Genomic DNA, 12,190 nt, shown 5'->3' with positions numbered 1-12,190 from the left:
ATCAATTTTTTTTTTTTTTTTTTTTTTTTGCCATTTCTTGGGCCGCTCCCACGGCATATGGAGGTTCCCAGGCTAGGGGTTGAATCGGAGCTGTAGCCACCAGCCTACGCCAGAGCCACAGCAACGCGGGATCTGAGCCGCGTCTGCAACCTACACCACAGCTCATGGCAACGCCGGATCGTTAACCCACTGAGCAAGGGCAGGGATCGAACCCGCAACCTCATGGTTCCTAGTCGGATTCGTTAACCACTGCACCAGGACGGGAACTCCTGATATATCAATTCTGAGTCCAAAATCACCATTCTGGCACACAGGTTCCTCCATGTTATTACGTCTTCTTAAAAGCATATCAAGTATTAGTTGCAGCATGTGTTTGAACAGTTCAAAATACGTCTTTTCCTTTACTGAGTGCTAACTGTTTCTAATAGCATATATTTATTGAACTTTAAGGTGTGGGTTATATAGTTCTCCTATTTCACATGTGAAGAAGCTGAGGCATAAAAAGTTTAGATATTCTGTGCAGCGTCCCAGACTGTGTGGTGAAGCTTTGAACGTGTCTCCCTGGTCTCCAAAATCACTGAGACGCCATCCTATATGCCCCAGGATATTTTTATTGACCTTCACTGCAACACTCATTATATACTATATAGCAATGTTGGGGTTATGATTTTGATTTATTTAGGCAATGCAAGCCTCTTAAAGTAAGTGTTGGGCCCCTCACAACGTCTGAAATAAGATAGATACACAACAAATATATATTTAATTAGTTAACAAATTACTTAACAGCATGGTATACTTATAGATGGCATATTTTATTCAAATCACAGTTTCTAGATACTGAGATGCAATAAGGAGTTATTTAAAAACTGAAATACGGATTGAGTGAGTAAGTTATTGTAGCAGGGTGAAAAGGAGTCATTAGGAAAATTAAAATGTACATGGGGATCTGAGCTACAAGATTCTTCAAGAAAGTCTCCTCCATGAAATAAGCAATGAGGCAGAAAAACATGTTCAGAAGAAATGCATGAAACATATTTTTTTGTTTGCTTTTATGGTGAGGTTACAATTTTTGGCCTTTCTATAATTGTTTTTTGGGAAAACACACCACCTTTTGTAGCATATCCCAGAAGACTTCTTTCACCTGCTGGTTCCTTAGGGTGTAAATGAAGGGATTTAGTAAAGGGGCAACGGAAGTGTACAGCAAAGCTACACCTTTGGATACAGTTACCCTTTCTCTTGCAGAGGGTTTCATATACATAAAGATACAACTACCATATGTCAGGGAGACAACAATCATGTGGGAAGTACAGGTGGAAAAAGCTTTGGTCCTTTGCTGTGTGGAAGGGAATTTCAGAATGTTCCTGATGATGTAAATGTAAGAAAGAATCACTAATATCAATGTGACTACAAGTGTCACCACAGCTAAGATAAAAGACATCAGTTCTAGGACTCGAGTATCTGTGCAAGAGATTTGTAGGATAGGAGAAGTTTCGCACATAAAGTGGTCAATTACTCTGGAAGCACAGAAGTCCAGCTTGAGTCCCATCACCAATGGGGGGAATATAATTAAGAATCCAGTTACCCAAGAGCTGAAGACAAGCTGATAGCACACTTTGCTATTCATGAGGATGGGGTAATGCAACGGTTTGCAGATGGCAACATAGCGGTCATAGGACATGGCAGCCAGAAGGTAAAACTCTGTAACTCCCAGTAAAAGAATAAAAAACAATTGAGCTGCACAATTGTTATATGAAATGGTTTTTTCTTTAGTCACAATGGTGACCAGGAATCTGGGAATACATACTGTTGTGAATATGATTTCCAAAAATGAGAAATTACGAAGAAAGAAATACATTGGTGTCTTGAGGCGAGGATCCAGCAGGGTGAGGAGAATAATGATTACGTTTCCCATGAGGCTCAATGTGTAATTGACAAATAGAAACAGGAAAATCACAATTTGTAATTGTGGGTCATCTGTCAAACCTAGGAGAATGAACTCTATTTCCATCGATTGGTTCTCCATTACTCGTTTGTGAATCTTATCATAGGAAAAGAAGACTAAAAGTTGAACATGAAACATATATATGAATAGAATATAACAATATAAATTAACATATATTTTAACCTATGTATGTAGAAATATATAGGAAGCTCAATACATATATATATATTCGCATAAATATACATAAATTAATCTAAATGAATTCACGTTTATAAGTACATATTAACTAAATCTATATTTTAACTATATACTTATGTAAATATATATCTCTGGGCAAAAGTTTCTCCCCAATCTGAAATTGCCAATGACGCATAATTACGGCTACATTCAATGCCAAATTCTTTCCCATCTATTAGTTCTCTTCATTACAATATTCTAATATTCTTCACAAGTTTTCCCCTGGAACTTGAGTGTTTTTGATTAATATGCATTTCTGACCATCCCTCCCAGGTGGACTCCACTCTACATGTATTATTTAAATAAAAGAATATCAGTTATTTTATATGCATATTCCTATCATTTTTATTTCACCTGTGCAGTGAATTAAGTTGGTTTGTCTTTGTAGAATGAGTATTAGAATGGTTTTAAAAAACCAGGATTGGAGTTCCCTCATGGCTCATCAGGTTAAGGATCTGGCATTGTCACTGCAGTGGCCAGCATGGCTGCTATGGTTTGGGTTTAATTCCTGGCCCAGGAACTTCCACATGCTGCAGGCACAGCTAAAAACAAAAACAAACCAAAAAAAAAAAAAAATGCAATGGACTAAGAGTTCTATTATAATTCATTTGATGGTCAATGACTAAAGGAGTATTGATTTCCATTAAAAATCTATACCATATCTACCTAAAATATGGAGTTCCCATCATGGCTCAGTGGTTAACAAACCCGACTAGCATCTATGAGGACACGGCTTCGATCCCTGGCCTCACTCAATGGGTTAAGGATCAGGCGTTGCCTTGAGCTGTGGTGTAGGTCACAGATGCTGCTTGGATCGAGCATTGCTGTGGCTCTGGCGTAGTCCTGTGCCTACAGTTCCTATGGGACTCCTAGCCTGGGAACCTCCATATGCCATGGGCGCGGCTCTAAAAAAAAAAGAAAAAAAAAAAGACAAAAAAAATTTCTACTTAAAATAGTTTTGCAATCTTCTTTGCACTGCGATTACAACATTATTACTATCAATTTTCTTCATTGGATTTGCTCTACTCAAATGGATAGTTGTTTCCCAGTATATGTGACAAATAAAGCATTACAAAACTGAATATTTTAAGGAAAAATATTGTGTCATTTTACTGCAGTTAATCTTTTGAGATGTACTGCTATAGGTGTCTACATAATTTGGGACACTATTTATCTTACATCTTCCATATTCTTTCTTTTTTAATGTTCATTTCTTTTATCTTTTTAATTACTCAAATGAATTTATCACATCTGAATACCTCAGAAACTGTAATACTCCCTACTTTTCTACATATAAGATTTCTATTTACTTCCATGTTGTACTAACCCCCTTTATGTTAAAACGTGTTAGTCTGTTTCTTTATATACATTAAAAGTAGTGAATTACTAAACCATTCTTTGAAAAATGCATCTTGTTACACTTGTATTATTAATGTTACTCTCTTGTCTACTTAATTTTTATCTTTTTGAAAAAAAATTAAACTAAGTCTTCAATGCTTCATGTGATTTTCCAAAGCAGATATTAGAGAACAGCTTTAGTGTTTTTAATGGCAACTAAAGATATGTGGTCTTAAGCTATTAAGTGGCCACAAGCATTTATTGTAAAACATCTATATTTATATCCTTGCAATCAAACTCTGATCTTTGCCCTTTATCTGATTTGAAGAGGTGTGTTTTATGATTTAGTCATACAATTTCTCTTGTCATGTGGGTCTAACAGACTGTTCTAGAATTACATTATCTCAGATTTTAAAGAAGAATTGCCAGTATTTTCTTCACAGTACTTTATCCAGGACCATAGTTAATTCATAAAGAGAATCAAAGGAAGTGAAAATTAGATATTACTGTGTGTACATAAAATAGATTACAACTCCTGTTAATAAGCAAACCATAAAAAGATGCTATCATTATAAAAATTTTAAACATAAAAATTCCACAATCAAATTTAATTTCCTGAATTTGACTGACTGTGCATTTGACTTAATTTCAGATTCTGAACTTGTTAAAATTATAGTTGACTTACCTTCTTGGATCTCCTGGATCTTTTGTTTCCCTATGTGTGCATGGAACAGCCATATGCTAACATAACAAATTTTGACATTACTCTCTTTTACAATCATATTTTACTATCTAACCTGGATGTTTATTAGCAGTGATTTTTCACACAATGTGTACATATCATGTGTTAGTAAATATTTTTCCACATTCCTTCATATCTATACTTTGCCCTTAGAAATCAGGTGCCAATAACTATAGTAGACTTCCAACTTCTAGTCTGAATAAACTGTACTTTGTGAAATTTTGTTCCTACAATTGCTGTCATTGCAAACCTCAAAATAGTTATTTTTCAAAGTAAACTGAAATAATATAAAATAGAAGGAGAGCACTGAAAACAATCCCGGGGCATTATATAATGAGAGATAAGCCACTGTTCCAAGAAAGAGATTCCACATTGCCATCTGGGTGCTTATAAAAATGCTGTGTTTTTATCATTTTTTTACTTACTACATTCCCAAGGGATCTACTGAGATAAAACATAGGGAAAAAAAATCTCTTCTCTGGGGATCAGAGTTCCAAAAGAATTAATTATTGCCAGTGAAAAAACACCATTGTAATCTACTTTAAACAAAAGCTAAAGTTAAAGTATCCCAGAGCAGTGTCTTAAGCGGTTTAGAAAAATCAAAGTAATGTGACCTCATCATAAGGTCACTGGTCTGGGGCAACATTCAAAAATCCCAAGCCAGTTTTCAGCAACGCAAGACACTGCCATGCTTCCAATTAGCAGTAGAAGCAATTTTAGACTTTATTGTAAACCATTTTACATTTGGGCATGTAGTGATGTATATACATTATTCATACTTCATAATTAAGAATCATTTTTAATAGATTTCTGAGATGAGGCTTGGGGTAGATTTTGATGAAATTATTTTTGATCCCTCAAGTGAACTGAATTTATCTATGAAATGCATTTTATGTTAATGCTTATTCCTGGAGGCAGTCCAAAGTTTATCAGCTGGTGAATGGAAAAGGGAATTGTGGTATACACACACAAAGGAGTGCAGTATACACACACAAATGAGTAAAGTATACACACACAAACGAGTACACTAATGATATATATATATATATATATAAACAACTGAATATTAGAAATGTTATGCTATGTAAAAGAAGCCAGATACGATATTATACATACTCTGTGAATCCATTTCTGTAATTCTAGAAAACACTAAACTATTGCGACAGAAATATGATCAGTGGTTTTAGAGGCTAAGGATGAGGAGAAGTAATTGACTACTGAAGTGTTTTGAGGGGACTTTTTAGAGTGGTGGAAACATTTTTATATGTTGATTGTAGTAGTGGTTGCATAACACTGTATATGTTTGTCAAAAATCACTAAATACATACCCCCAAAGGTCAATTTTTGTAGTTAAATTCGATCTCAATAATCTGGATATGACTCATTTCATTTTTTAGGCTATGGGTAAGATTACATGGATCGTATTGTCCAATCTGATAGCCCCTAGCCATCTGTGGGTATATACATTTAAACTTAAAATAATGAATATTAAATTCATACTGAATTTAATTCATATTTCAAGTGCTTAAAGCTATAGGTGGCTAGCGGCTATCAGACTGGACAACACTTAGTTAGATCATTGATATTTAGCTTTTGTCTTTTCTAAGGCATACATTTAATTATACCAATTTTCTGTGTCTTTAGGTAGTTCAAAACTTTGATATGCTACATTTCATTTTTGAGTAGTTCACAATTTTCTCCAAATTCTTTCTGATTCCTCTTGCGAATAATTGACTATGTACAAGTATATTACTTAATTTCCAAATATTTGGTGACTTTCTAGTCCTTTAGTAGCAATCCATCAGAGTACAGATCCCCGGTATTTGAAGAACAGAGTCTTTTTGCCTATCTTGACTCCTGCAAGCTGGGTGCAAACTGCTCCAAGAACACATGCATTGCTGTGAGCCATGGGGTTGAAGGGTTCAGGGCGGTTTCCTGTTAGTGGGCTAGGAACTGGAATTACAGAAATTAACAGAAATTCATCATCTCAGCCTTCTACTGGAAGTTGCCAGCTTGCATAGACTCTAGAGTTCCAAACTGACTACATGAGACAGATTCTGCCAAGACAGGGAAAGAGGGGCTTATATATGGCTTCAATATTAATTGGAGCGATAACAAGATAGGGAAGAATAATCAGGCCAGAAAACAGGGAATCAAGATCCAGGAAAATTAATTTGCCTTTTGACTCTCATTTTCCCTGTGGGAATTACTGACTCCTAAGTGATGACTGAGAAATGGAGAAGAGCTCAGTGTTTTTGACTAGTGCCTGGCTCCAGAGATAGGGCACCTCAGAGGGACTGGGTGAACACTTCTAGTTTTAGATCAAGAAACTTCGGTAGACAAACTCTCACAGGTACTAGGTAGTTCAGCTTCAAATCATCTCAATATGTGCATTTGGACCGAGGTTATCCTGGATTACTAAAGGCATGTGGTACCTGGCACACTCAAAAGTTAAACATTTCTGGAGGAATGGTCATGATCTTAAGCCACATTTTCTTCAATTGCACATCAAAAAATACAATGGAATAAGCTCTATGGTGCTGGATTAATGTACCAGTGCTTGTTCATGTTATTCAACATCTAGTGAGAGATTATAAAAATGAATATAAGTATGAATATATATTGTGTGTATCTGTGTATCTGTGTTTGTGTGTATATATATTGGTGTGTGTACGTGGGACTCTGTTCATCTGTCCACTGTGAGGGCCTGGGAACATTGATTCTGTGTACGAATGAGTGCATAGAGCATCCATAGAACCTAGATCTTCCCTTCAAAATAATTTTCTTCACTAAACACAACTAAGACCCCTTCAAGAAATGGCTTATGCCAAGGTTGGTACAGAAAAGGTACAAGATGATATCACAGCAATTTCTGGTGCCAGAAAATAAAGAAGCCTTTAAAAATTGAGGGGGCATGATAAAAGGACCAAAAAAAAATATCTTGAAGTGACTTATACTGGCCAACTCTGGGGCAATTGAGCATTAAAATAAGTAATAATAATAATGAGTAAAATTGGAAGACATAAATGTGTAATGATGTAAATTATCTATAAACTTGAAGTTTTTCAATGGTTGAGCTATTTATGTAGTATTTAACGTACCTACACAAAATAGTTACTATTTTTATTTATTTTTTATTTTTTTGTTTTTTAGAGCTATGCCCTGGCATATGGAAGTTTCCATGCTAGGGTTTGAATTAGAGCTATAGCTGCTGGAGCTCACAGCAACACCAGACCCCCAACCCACCAAGAAAAGCCAGGCATTGAACCTCCATCATCATGGATTCTAGTCAGGTTCACTTCCACTGCACCATGACAGGAAGTCAAAGAGTTCCTAATTTTAAAGGTAGAAGAGTAGCTCTATGGTGGACAGTCTTATAAATAGCTATATTAATCAAGAAATAAAGTCTCATCATCATCAATAATGGGAACATTATGAAATAGCACAATATCTGATAGGATCCAATGAGAAGGTATCATCGTTTCTATGACATTTCTGCCAAAGGTTCATAAATTGAATAGAGTCATGCAGAAACTTTAGACAAAAACTGAAGGACATAATATATAATTACTGGGAAATGATTTCCAAACAACATCCTTGAAAGTTAACAGAAGACTAGGAAACTATTCCAAATAAAAGGATACTAAAATATAAAAATTAGACAAAACATGCAGTTCTAAATTAAACTATATTCTTTTTTTCTATAAAGGGAAAATATTCTACATTTGGATAAGATTGGAGGATTTGATGTTAATACCATACCATTATTAACATCTTGATAATAATGTTTTTATTGCGCTTAGCTAGTAGAATATTCTTTTTTTATAAATACACATAAGTATATGGAATGGCAGATGGAGCAACAAGTGGCTTAGGAATAAAAGATCCTTGTTATGTATTTTTCTTTATGTGTTATATTGTTTCAAAATAAAAGTAAATAAGAGTCATAATCCAGTTAATGAAATTCCAATTTACTGCCTAATGGAAACAAGAGAGGGGTTTCCGTTTTAGGTAAACTTTCTCACCAGTAGAACTCATCACTTTGTCCCATGGCAGAGGAATATCTGAAATTCTTGTTGGCATTAAATATTTTAAATATTTTAAATATTTTAAATAAATCATCTCTTGTTCTCTTTTGAGAGAACAGCCCATCAGTTTTGTAGTTAAAGCACTTCACAGGGGTTTTTTGCTTGATTTTTCTTTAATTCTTTGCTTTCTGTTTCTTCTCTTTTTCCTTTCTTTACTTTTTTCTTTCTTTTTTTAAACTTAATTGGTATGTCCTTTCTGAAAGCAGTCTCCAGAGGGCATTTCTTTTGCTTTCCTCTTTTAATTTCAATTAATCCCCTGTGCCTCTTATGGGCAAAATGATAAAACTGCAGCTTTTGTTAGTGTACAATTTGAAGCAACAGTTGGTTGTGGCAAATTTTAGGTTCCTTTCATTGGGAGATTTCCTAAAACATCTTTTCATTTAGAGTACAACATTTTCAATTAGAATTTTTATGAAATATTTTTTCTGTTTTTAAAAAAATAGAAAATGAACCTTCTCTGACATAAAAGAATATTCTAATTAAATTATCTGTACTATCTACATCGTGATTTTTATGTATGTGATTAAAAGTGAAAGATTTTAGCATGTGAACATAATTTCCAGATTGTATCTCTTCTTTGAATCCTTCTCCAGAAAAGCACTGTAATTAAATTTACTCTTCAAACAACTGAATAGTTTATAATAAGAGTGAGAATATTTATCATTTATTTTTGGTACTTAGATTCCTATCATAGTCCCATAGGAGGAATTATATTAATATAACCTGGAAGTGGTAAGTCACATATAATTAAGTATATATATATATATGTCTAGGTCAATAAAAAAAAAAAAAGCCATTCTGTAAATACAAGTTAGGTAATTTTCACTGACACTTGAATTGTCATATTTTCTTCATTTTTATACAGATGCAATATTCAGTTCTTCCTGAGTAAATAAATGCAGGTGATTAGGAGAAAACTGATATATTTAAAACCAAAGGAAAAAACAGTTTTAGGAAATGAGATAAAGAAAAAATGGAGAAATATAACATTGGGAGAAAATAGTTAATGGCATATATTAGAATATTTCCATGACAGAGAAAATATGTAACTATTATTATTTTTATGTGTTCCATACCTTTAATAAGTATTTTAATGAGCTATGAGTTTTTAAATAAATACTGAAAATTGACACTGGTATAACTGTCAAGATGTTACAAGAAATTTTTCAGTACTTTATGAAATATACATAGAAAATCATTTCTAGTAATACTTATGTTCTGTGTAGAACATTTAAATAGAATTCAAATCATTGGGAAATTATCAACTAAAATTTAAATTATCTTTCAGGTTGAAATGGAGAGAAAGAAAGAATTTAGTCTGGTTATAAAGGAGCAGCCAATTTGAGGATGTTTATGCTAACAAATGATGTAATTTTAGGTATCCTTTGTCTTGTGAAATTGTATCAAACTTTTAAGCTTATTTACATGTCTGAATTATTTTTCTGTGTCTACAGTTCTTAAGATGTCTTGTTACATCAGATTTTGGAGCTGTTTCCTTCTATCTATTTAATAGGTCTCAAATCTGAAGTGAAGAACCAGTCAGGAGAACTAAAGTTCATTCTGCTGGGATTGACTGATGACCCACAATTGCAAATGGTGATTTTTATATTTCTCTTTCTAAATTATATGTTGAGTGTGAAGGGGAACCTATTCATCATCCTTCTTATCTTGCTGGATCCCCGTCTCAAGACTCCCATGTATTTTTTCCTCCAAAACTTCTCCTTCTTGGAAGTTTCATTAACCACAGTCTGCATTCCCAGATTCTTAATAAGCATCATAACTAAAAACAAAATAATTTCCTACAATGGTTGTGCATCTCAGTTATTCTTTTTCCTCGTATTAGGTGTTACAGAATTTTACCTGCTAGCTGCCATGTCTTTTGATCGTTATGTAGCAATCTGCAAACCCCTACATTACCCAATCATTATGAGCAAAAAAGTGTGCTACCAACTTGTACTTAGTTCATGGGCAGCTGGCTTTCTGCTTACCTTTCCACCACTGGTCTTGGGATTGAAACGGGAATTCTGTGCTTCCAAAGTAATTGATCACTTCATATGTGACACTTCCCCTGTGCTGCAGATTTCTTGCACAGACACTCACCTCCTAGAATTGATTTCATTTGGGTCAGCTGTTGTAACTCTGGGGGTTACATTGTTGTTAGTGACTCTTTCCTACACATATATTATCAAGACCATTCTAAACATCCCCTCTGCCCAGAAAAGGTCAAAGGCTTTCTCCACTTGCTCTTCTCACATGATTGTAGTCTCCCTTACTTATGGCAGCTGTATCTTTATTTACGTGAAGCCATCAGCAAAGGAAAGGGTGACTTTATCCAAAGGAGTAGCAGTTATCTATACGTCAGTTGCCCCTTTATTAAACCCCTTCATTTACACTCTAAGGAACCAGCAAGTGAAACAGGCCTTCAAGGATACACTCCAAAAGGTTGTTTATTTCAATAAATGAGGGAAAAATTAAGTTTAAAATATTGAAGAAAAAACCAAAAATTGTTATTCATTTTAAAATGTCCTTAAATGTGTCCTTCAATTATTCAGCCTTCTCAAAACATTTTAACTAAGCCTTTTAATACAATGCCCTTTTTCTTCCTAATACTGTTTATTTATTATCATTATTTTTTATGTTACAATGAGTCCTTTATTCAAGTTATCAACACAAATGTTAAATTTTATCTATAATACATAGTACTGACCTAAATAAAATAATTATATATTAATCATAAGAGCATTTTACAGACATATGTATAATAGCATATACTACCACTGGGATCTGAAAAGTACTTTAAATGTAACTTGCTGGTATCATAAGCCTGATAATTCAAAGTTTTATACTTTTGGCTAGTCATCCAAGGTTGAAATTTAGATGTATATGTGAGTTTGATCAAGTCTCTCAAATTCTTTGTTGCTCAATCTGTCCAGTTGTGAAATACATGTAATAATGATAACTCTACTTTTATAAGGTTCATTTGAGAATGAAATGAGACTCTCTCTATAAAGTAATTCAGGATCTGCCTCTGGTCTAGACTGTACCCTTAATAAGTATTAGCTGCCCTTGGGTGAAGATGTTCCTTCATTTGAGATAATATTCAGCAAAGGAAGAAAAAAAAAGGCAGCCTACAAATTGTAAGAGACTTGTATGTCCAAAACTGTACCAGATCCCTACTTGGTAAGTTTAAAGTTCTGAATATGTGGAATGAATAAGAATCACCACCAGCTTAGCGTATTTAAATGCAAAGTCCATATTCTCATCCCTAAAATATGTTTTTGACTTAACTGGAACACAGAATAAGAACACAGTCTACTAGGTGATTCTGAGGCTGATGATTCACAGGAGAGTGTACTTTTTTTTTTTTTTTTAATTTTCCCACTGTACAGCAAGAAGGTCAAGTTATCCCTACATGTATTGTGTACTTTTAAAATCTAAGAACCTATGTAATCAGGTATTTCTTTTAGAAAGATTCCTCTGTTGACTGTTTTAAGGATAGGTTTTTCAGATGTTGGAGTCACGAAGACAAGAGCTAATGTTTTAACTACATGAGTTATTTGTGAGTTAAAATGCAATAATGGCCCATGAATCCAAAGCTCACTGTGATACCTCTGGAGGTATTTAGAGGAACAAGCTGAAGGAAGCTGTTAAACCTCTGGATCTCTGGAATAAATTAAAGGAGATTTTAAAAAATGAGTTGAGTTTTCTTGGGATTTTCCCTCTGCTCACTCCTGCACATACTTATATGTTTAATGCCTTTTAAGAAAGAAGTATTATTGATATACTGCCAGATAAAAAGAAGCCTTCAAAAAAATCCCCCAAATATATAGATGTCCATCCTGC

The 12,190-nt window shown here is 34.1% G+C and overlaps 2 protein-coding genes across 2 annotated transcripts; one reads left to right on the top strand and one right to left on the bottom strand.

The window, feature by feature from the left end:
• Positions 1 to 228: 228 nt before the first annotated feature.
• LOC100156296 (olfactory receptor 6C6) lies at positions 229 to 2,918 on the bottom strand. Its single transcript, XM_001926005.2, has one exon. The coding sequence runs from the start codon at positions 2,078 to 2,080 to the stop codon at positions 1,079 to 1,081; it is 1,002 nt and encodes a 333-aa protein (XP_001926040.2). The 5' UTR covers positions 2,081 to 2,918; the 3' UTR covers positions 229 to 1,078.
• A 6,506-nt stretch (positions 2,919 to 9,424) lies between these two features.
• On the top strand, positions 9,425 to 10,831 carry LOC110258387 (olfactory receptor 6C6-like). The gene has a single exon (XM_021081674.1). It carries the CDS (start codon positions 9,941 to 9,943, stop codon positions 10,808 to 10,810), a length of 870 nt encoding a protein of 289 aa, XP_020937333.1. The 5' UTR covers positions 9,425 to 9,940; the 3' UTR covers positions 10,811 to 10,831.
• The last annotated feature ends 1,359 nt before the right edge of the window (positions 10,832 to 12,190 follow it).

This window comes from Sus scrofa, unplaced genomic scaffold (assembly GCF_000003025.6).
Source record: "Sus scrofa isolate TJ Tabasco breed Duroc unplaced genomic scaffold, Sscrofa11.1 Contig1955, whole genome shotgun sequence".
In the NCBI taxonomy this organism is placed as follows: domain Eukaryota; kingdom Metazoa; phylum Chordata; class Mammalia; order Artiodactyla; family Suidae; genus Sus; species Sus scrofa.
Note: the sequence above shows the minus strand (reverse complement) of the source record. Positions and strands in the feature narration are given on the sequence as shown.